This window comes from Temnothorax longispinosus, chromosome 10 (genome assembly GCF_030848805.1).
Source record: "Temnothorax longispinosus isolate EJ_2023e chromosome 10, Tlon_JGU_v1, whole genome shotgun sequence".
Classification (NCBI taxonomy): Eukaryota; Metazoa; Arthropoda; class Insecta; order Hymenoptera; family Formicidae; genus Temnothorax; species Temnothorax longispinosus.
In genome coordinates this window covers 1,717,837-1,726,607 of record NC_092367.1, presented here as the reverse complement: position 1 = coordinate 1,726,607, position 8,771 = coordinate 1,717,837, and the positions used below count along the sequence as shown (strand labels likewise).

Below are 8,771 nucleotides of genomic sequence, written 5' to 3'. Positions count from 1 at the left end.
TTTAACTTAAAATTCTTTGATGGTCCGCAGCTAGTGCGACACCATATAGTAATATTTACTATAAAATTTTCTCCGTGTAGTAGGCACTTTGTTTAGATTTTTTAACAGGATTCCTGCATAGAGCTGACTATTCTTTATATATACGGTGGCATCAAACTGATTTTGAGTCCGTTGCAAAATCAATGTGATGAGTTTATTTTGTCTACTCAATTCTTTAATCTTTTTTTTGTATTTGGGACCTTTAATTTATCCTCGGCAGCGTTTGAAATAGAAAATACTTAATAATTTAAGACAAACTCATATGTTTAACTTGACGTGTATTTTTAAAATAAAAATTTAGTGACAATTCTTGAATCGCAGGATCAAGTAACTGCTCGTAGGTTACTTTTTTACAGTAGCGAGCCCGAACATTTATTCCAAAGTCTAACGCTGTTTTTACGAAAAAATTCTCGCTCGATTTTTATTCTTTTAATCGCTCTAAGTATAATCTTATTAGATATGTCTACCTTATCCGTCTTAAGGAAAGTCTTTCTTTTGTAGTTACACAGCATTATCTATTAATAAAAGAACAATCCTTCATTGAAGTGTGGGCACATTGCTCCATCAAAAATAGAACAGATAGCCCCGACCACGTTTTTCAGTCTTCAACATGTTGCCAATTTTAGATTATGCAAAATTAAGATTTGCCGCTTCTCACACCTGATAACTATATATATATTTATTGATAATATTATAAATTGCTTACTTTAATTTGAGTTAAACTACTGTCGCACAGCAAATTTTTCGACCGTCGAAAAATGTAAATAATTGTTTTCGCTTTTCTTTTAACATATATATATATATATATATATATATATATATATATATATATATAGCGTCTGCGAGAGGCATCGCAAAAAAACAAACAACATTTAAATCTCTTACGTAGGGCATTTTTCAACTACTTGTTACAATGTTAAAAGCAGTACTGTGGACATATAGCCCCCGTAGACAGATAGCCCCAGTCTCCCTTACCTACGCAATCTTTCAGAAACTTTTCAGAAATATTTTAAATGCAATGTTGCGTTTGATATGTTACAGAAATATGATTCATGCAATGTAAACGTACACTGTTGAAAACAGAGGTTCTGTGTGTTAAAAAAAGTCCTTATTAAAATTTTTGTGTAAAATAATCAACACATACGTGTGTAGATGTAACATATGCCTGCTATGTTAATTGAATTTTACAAATTCAAAGTGTAAAATAATTAAAATAACTTAAAAAATATGTTAAAGTAACACAATTTGAACGTATTTATTAAATGTGTTAAAATTTACAGAAAAAGAATGTTGATTTTACTCTATAAAAAAAGTAGGAATAAAAATTTACAGAAATAGAGTGTTGATTTTATCTTACAATCTCAACTTCAACATAAAAGTTATGTTAATTGTACACATAATTAACTTCAAATTACGATCAGAATTACATTTCCTTTCTGTTGAAATATTTTAACATAATATCAGTGTTACCACTTAACACATCCATATTATGTTAAATTAACACAAAAATTTGAGTGGACCGTTTTGGACATGTGATTTATGTTATATTTAACACAATTTTCCAACAGTGTAATATTACTTTTATAATGTTTCAGAAATATTCCTGAAATATTGCATTTGCTACATTTTTTTGCAATATCACAGAAACTTACAAATATTGTAAACATCTTTCTGAAAGATTTCAGAAATTTTAATTGTTAATGCAATATTATAAAAAACATAATGCAGGTACATTTCTGAAATATTTTAGATGCACAGTTGTTATGTTAAGTTGTTATGTATGAAATATTTCTGCACCATTTCCGAACATTTCAATATTTCAGAAATATAACACGCCACGCCAAGTGGGATAGATAGTCGGCGGACGATATTCGATCCAGCTCTTGATGTACGGCATTTCCTCAACCTTCTTTTGCAGTTGTTTCAGGTTCTCATACTTCTCGACGATGTCCTCATTCATCATGCCGTTCAAGTGGCGCAAAAGAGCGACGAAAGTGAGATCGGCCCACGTCAGAGTACCGCCGACAAAGTAACCGCCATTCTTCTTCACCTGAGCGTCCAAACGCTCCAAATAATAAGGCGCCGTTTCCCTGACAGCTTTAAATTTTGCATATTTATTCAGCATAAAGTTCTCCTCGTTCTGCTCGTCTTGCAAGGTACTCGCACAGGTACTCTCGAAGTAATAAAAAGCAAAAATATCTAAATGCAAGCGAAAAAATATAAGGCAAATAACATAGTGAGCAATAAGATAATGACAATCAATAATTTCAGTAGATCGAATTTATGACGCGAATATAGAAAAATCTATTTCTTCCCTATATATATCATCATTTCAAAATAAATCTGTTCGTTTAATGTTGTAATTCAAATCAGTTTTCAAAGTAAATCTCCGCTCGTGGTAAATAAAATAATCGAAAAAATATAGCGTAAGCAGTATGTTATCTACTCACTGGCACGTAAATCGTGTATGGTGTCGACGGTCGCATCGATTTCCAAAGACTCCCAATTGTTCTTGCCAGCGAGACCACATTGCTTCGCCAAGTAACGACCAACAGCTACGGACTGATCGATCTTCTTTCCGTCTACTTCAAGCACGGCTTTGCCGAATGGTATAGCTGAAAAATTATATTAAGGCACAGGAATACAAGATGCTGTTAAAATTGAATAAAGTTTATAGAGAAAGCATATCTGGATTATTATTAATTCAAATCTACAAAAATTGGAATTTATACCTATAGCAATTGTTTATATGCATACATTAAAGAGTTTTGACGATTAATAATTACACAATTAAAGATAAATACAATTACATTTCTAAGTCTGAGTTTGGCAATACAAATCTTAATTTTTATTTTTATGACAAATTTTATTTTTCTGCTATACAATTCATTAAAATGCTCTTCAGCCTTTTATATAGCTTTATAATACTGAATGGTAATGTCTCTCAAATCTTATGGTAGTTCGACAATTGATTAGCTAACTTAGACGACACAAAAATGATTTCCTTACATCAACGAAGAAATCTACTTACGTTGAAGCATGCAATAAAACGACAGTATGTTTTTCATTAGATGAGAATACAACGCATTGTGGATTTACCTAGCAATATCGATTGTCTTATACAGAACATTACAATACGTAATAAGAAATGGAAGGTTCTATTATCGAGAGAGATAACTTATTTACAGTTCTGTCGTTTACAAAAAAAGCTAAATGAAGAAATTAATGTCTCATTACGTATAAAATGTGGCATAATGTTTACGTCGAAATAATTTATGTTTAAGAATAAAGAAGTACATGTCAGTCGGAACTCCAGAAGATAATGTAAAAACTATATTTTTGCCACATCAACTATTCGTAAATCTGATTTCAGGAGTGAACAAGCCGGATTAAGTACACGATAGGCAATCACTAACAGAGACATATACTATAATATTAATATTAATTAGCTGTACCTACTCGACTTAAAGAGCCAAAAGAACTTTATCCAATCTTCGCTATCGTAACGTTCATCATCGAATTGGATTCCAGCATAGATGAACAAAAATCGAATTGGCTCGGCCAATTCTGTGGAGCCACCTTTGGAGAAAGAAATCAGCTTGTAGGAAGGCATGTTACTAAAAGAAGAGCACTTGTTAATTATTTTTGTCTTTATCGTCATTATTATAATGCTATAGGATCATGAGGATATCTCAACGGCGGACAGTATGCTTCAATATTTTCCGATCTCATTAAAGAAGTTTTGTTTACTGAGGCGAGCTTACAGTTTTAAATTTATTTTTTATCAATATTTGATTCTAGGCTTAGGACGATTGCAATAACTTTGTGGTTTTTGGAGGGATTTTTGGCGAGAAACACGGGAAAAATAGTAAAAAAAAATTATGATCAATATTTGCCTTATTTCGAATTTTAATTTCAAGTTTTTAAAAATAAGGTTAGAGTTAGATTAGTTTTTTTTATGCGGAGGAGCCTCTCCCTCATCTATACAGTACATGGAAAGAAGCGTTTTACTGAAGTATTTAAAATTCTAACTAGATACAGATCTGAAAATAATTTTGTTGTACCATCAAAATAATTACGTAGAACACTCAAACCGATTGCTAAAATGTCAAAATTTTTTACAGCATTATTATCATACTTTAGCGACCTACTATAATTATTTTGATGGTGCAATAAAATTGTATCTAGCTAAATTTTTAGGTACTTCAGCAAAACCGTTCTTTCCGTGTACTTTCAAATAAAAGAAAATTAAACGTGTTCGCGCGCGTGTGAGTGAGGAAGGGATAGTGGGTGAGAGACCACTGACACCGAAGCTTGAAGTAACACAATAATAGTTTATTTTAACCACCAAAAATAATGGCGAAATTAAAGAGTAACATAATTTAGTAATGTATTCGGATTTAACTAAACTCAGAAACGCGGGCGTTTTAAATCGAATTCTCTATCGACACTTTCTCGCTTGTCGTGTCGGATAACCCGCTCGTGAATGAAAACTGACCATCGCAAATCGACCGATGACAGATCTTGACCCACTGACACACACACTGCTGACGAATGGCGACGCGCCGTAAGTTCTATGGGTTTTTATACCCACACAAGACAAAAAACGCGCCAGAGATGACGAACGTTTAGCGAAGGTCAAAATGGAATAGAGGGTTCTTGAACTGAAATACCGAAGATGCAGATAGCCAGTTATCTTTGTACTATAATTAGAGAATCGATCGTCGATAAGACCGTGCCGGAGAATCAGAGTGACTCGACATCGTACGGAGAATAATTCTGAAGACGTCAGCGCAAAACAGATAAGCGGCGATTTGCTGGATAAATATCGTGTTACACTTTCGACGTGACGTACTCATGACACTGTCGACTAATTATAGAATAAAAATATTCAAGAACATTCGTGATCTCGAGCATTCGCGATCTCGAACAATTGTCACCAAAATTTTAAACAGTTTGATTTATAATGTTCGAGTAGTTATAAACAGCTACTGATTATATAAAAAAAAACTATTTATTTAAAAAAAATATTGTTATGCGCTAAATACCGCAAGCTCTTAATCTGTAATAGTATAACTTACATTACGCAATTATACATGCACAAAGTCATGCATATTTTCTTATCTTTCTCATCAAACTAAATACATGACTGAAAATATTGTATATATAAACATTTTTAAACAAAAGCATATGGTATTCTCATTCTTTTGCAACCTTTCTACTTTTTTGTAACTTTCAAACATATTGTATACATAATGATGTAAATTTGGAAATATAAAACTTGTACTAAAATAGTCAATAAAAAAGCAATATAATATTGTTCGTTTATTGGCCTTTTTTATTTTAATATTTGACGCATACAAATGTGATTATTCATTTATTTACGTACAATTTTTATTTAAAATATTCTGCATAGGAAGAAGAAATATATGTTTAATTGACATGACATTACAGTTCTCGGAATTTTTATGCAATGTTATTCTTTTTAATTAGGATTTATGCTTTATAAAATATACAATTTCGATATTGATGAAAGACGTCATTATATTGTGGAGTTTTCTTTCCTAATCATTCGGTTAATATATGTATTTATATTTCTTTTTGCTGTAACGCGATACTCTTTGAATGTGGCGATTATATAAAAATTATTCTCCGAATCAATTTTGTCATTTTTAATTCCTTCGTCATGGTGATAAATCTGACCAATTAATTTACTTCAACAAGCGTCACTAATCTGCCGGCCACTAATTAGTTGGACGGTGACATGGACGTAAGAATACCTAGACAGAGCGTAATGCTGCGGGGATGAAGCACAAAGGGTAAGGGGAATGAATTGTCTATTGAAACGAATGAGATATGTAAGATGGTGGCGACGCCGGCATGTTATATGTATACACTATAGATAGATAGATAGATGAATTTATTGTATGCATGTCCTCGCAGGGTTTACAAGGCGTTTTTGTGAGGAGCGTACCCAAACTTCTTACATAATGCACAACACCCCTATTCCCGACCTGACCGTAAGCGACCCTTTACAGTCTGTTACCCTCCCACCCTCACGGACCCCACCCCCGCCCTCCATCTCTTCCAACCCCTCCCACTCCCTCTCTCTCCCCTACACGCCGCATCCTCCGCCTGAGCCCCTCCTTTTCCTCTTTGCCTCCTGTCTTCTCTCCTCCAGCCTGCTCCTTCCTCCTCTTTCCCGCACACCGCATCTCATCTCTCTACCTCCTCACCTACCCTCTCGGACTGCTCCATCGCCCTCTCCTCTTTTTTCTCTGTAAACATCCGACTAGCCTACCTCCCTCCCCCCCCTCTTGCCCTTGCCCCCTATCTCTCCTCCCATTTCTCTTCCTCTTCATTCCAGAAAATCTCTTTTCCCTCAACCCAAATTCTTCTATTGTCTGTACTAACCCCCCTGCCTTTTTCCCTTTCCACCCTCGCCTTCTCCATAATTCTCCACTTCGTCCTTCTCTCCTCCATAGTAAGGTCTTCATCAACACCTATCCCCCACCTCTGCCTAAATTCCCAATACTTCTCAAGTAACTCAGCCCTCTCCTTCTCATCCTCCATCTCCACCAACACCACCTCCTTCCCTTCTACCCCTCTCTTTTCCCATACCCTTCTTATCCTCGGCATCCTTCCCATTACATTCTCCGTCGCCCATTCCATAAAACACCTCCTTTCTTCCGCGTCCCTCCCATTCAGCCCCCTCCAAATCACATTTCTCCTCCTTTTCTCCTTTTGCTCCCTCTCCTCCTCCATCCTCTTCACTTTGTCCCTCAATCTCCTTGTCTTCTCTTTTTCGTCCGCCTCCTCTTCTCTCCGTTTCCACTCCTCTCCCCTCTTCACCTCCTTCCATTCCACCCCGTTGATACTTCTCTCTTCCGTCTTGCTTCCCGACTCGCTCCTCTCTTCATCATCCTTCCGCTCTCTCTCCTCGACACTCTTCTCTCCTTCCGACCCCTTTTCCTTTTTCTCCATAACTCTTCTAATCCTCCCTAACTCATCCCCTATCCTATTTAACACCCTAATTAAGTCCTCCAACCACTCCATCTCCCCTCTTTCCTTTCTGCTGCCTTCTCTCTTTCTTCCCCTTACACCACCCTCTCGTCGTTCTTTCAGCTTACGCTGCTTCCTCTTCTCCCTTCCTCCGTCACACCGTGGCCAACACACCTTCCTCCTCTTCCCTCCTCTCTACGTCTGTAAAATAATTTCACTTTATTTCACTCACCCCTTTTACCTCCACCTTGCCCATTCCCCTCTTTCTTCTCCATCCTCTCTCCTACTTACAGTCACACTTTCTTTCGCTTCTCTTTTCTCGTTCTGCGCTCTGGATGTCTCAGGATAACGCGTACTCACGTCTCTTGCTCTTGCTCTTATGTGCACTATATTAATACTAATAATAATCATTATACTAATTTAATCATTTACTATATTAACCACTATTAATCACTTTACGTAATCACGTTATTTTTTCGTGCAACAAATATATTTGTAAATATATCGATACATAGCGGCATAATTTCACAGAATGTGATCACAAGAAGTGCAGCTAAAACGAACAGGCCTTGTCTCTAGTCGAGTGATACCGCCGCGCGACATGAAAGTAGACGCTAAATCTGAGATACGATAGCTGCATTCGGTGAGCACGCTATTAGCGCTATTGCATCATTCTATCTTTATTGCTCATTAGGAGCGCTATCGCATCATTCTATCTTTATCGCTCATATTAGGTGTAAAACAAGGATAGAATAAACAAATAACGCTAATAGCGCGCTCCCCGAATGCAGCCGATGATAGATCTCTCACCTCTTATATAGGCTTCACTCCTCGCGTTTTCAAGAGAGGTACCTAGCTTACGCTCCGTCCAGGTATTCTTATGTCCTTAGGCGATGACAAAACGCTCTTACGTGAGATATTTGATGTAATATTACAATATTTACAATCTTGAATCAGTTTAAATAAGAATGGATAAAGTTCTATTATTTACACACAATTGAAGAATTCTACACAGACGGGGAGGTGTCAACGGTAATACGCTGTTACAGTCACCAACCGGCAGATCTTGCGGCGAACTAAACTCCTCCTTTATTTTATTTTTATCAGAAGCACGTCGTAACTCGCTTGCTGTTCGGACTCGACTCCGCTTCTTCTTGTTTCTCGTCTTCGGCGTCGACATATCCGACACCTTTTCGCTGCTGGCTGATTCATATTACAACTCCTCGTGCTTCTCGTCCTCGCTCGCTACGATAACGCACGTATGCATTTTCCGAAAACGCAAAGCTACGCTTATTTCATATCGTGGATACTATATATATATATATATATATATATAGTATATATCAGCATCAAAAAAATGTTCCAGTTTTTTTCAACGTATCTTAACCACCCTTTAAACGTTTTTTCAAGATTCTCCCTGACGGTTCCTAGCGTTATATAAACTATTCATCATTAAAGAACTCATATCTCGAATAGCGATGTTGACAAAGATAGACTATATGATAGCGTACCGTTAATGAGAGGCGAAATGGCGAAAATCTGGAAGTATCACATCCATATTTTTGAGAAATATCATGTGCTCGATATTTCATATTAAATGTAACTTGCGTTTGAAGGATGTTAAATTTGTCAAAAAGTCTCTAAAATCGATGCCCATCAGCAATGCTATAAAGAAATTGCCGCAGTCGAAAACACGCAGTGAGTACCCTGATACTCATATATCGATAGGG

General features: G+C 36.2%; 1 protein-coding gene across 2 annotated transcripts; it reads right to left on the bottom strand.

Annotated features, from left to right (window-relative positions):
* Positions 1–300: 300 nt before the first annotated feature.
* On the bottom strand, positions 301–8,170 carry LOC139820766 (glutathione S-transferase-like). 2 transcript variants are annotated; one of them, XM_071791278.1, is made up of 4 exons: positions 7,852–8,170; positions 3,499–3,656; positions 2,490–2,654; positions 301–2,238 (listed from the first exon to the last, which is right to left on the bottom strand). In XM_071791278.1, the coding sequence occupies exons 2-4, from the start codon at positions 3,650–3,652 to the stop codon at positions 1,859–1,861; spliced, it is 699 nt and encodes a 232-aa protein (XP_071647379.1). In that variant the 5' UTR covers positions 3,653–3,656; positions 7,852–8,170; the 3' UTR covers positions 301–1,858. The 2 variants fall into 2 exon arrangements, with proteins under 2 accessions (XP_071647379.1, XP_071647378.1); XM_071791277.1 differs by lacking the exon at positions 7,852–8,170 and adding an exon at positions 4,538–5,160.
* Positions 8,171–8,771: the final 601 nt, after the last annotated feature.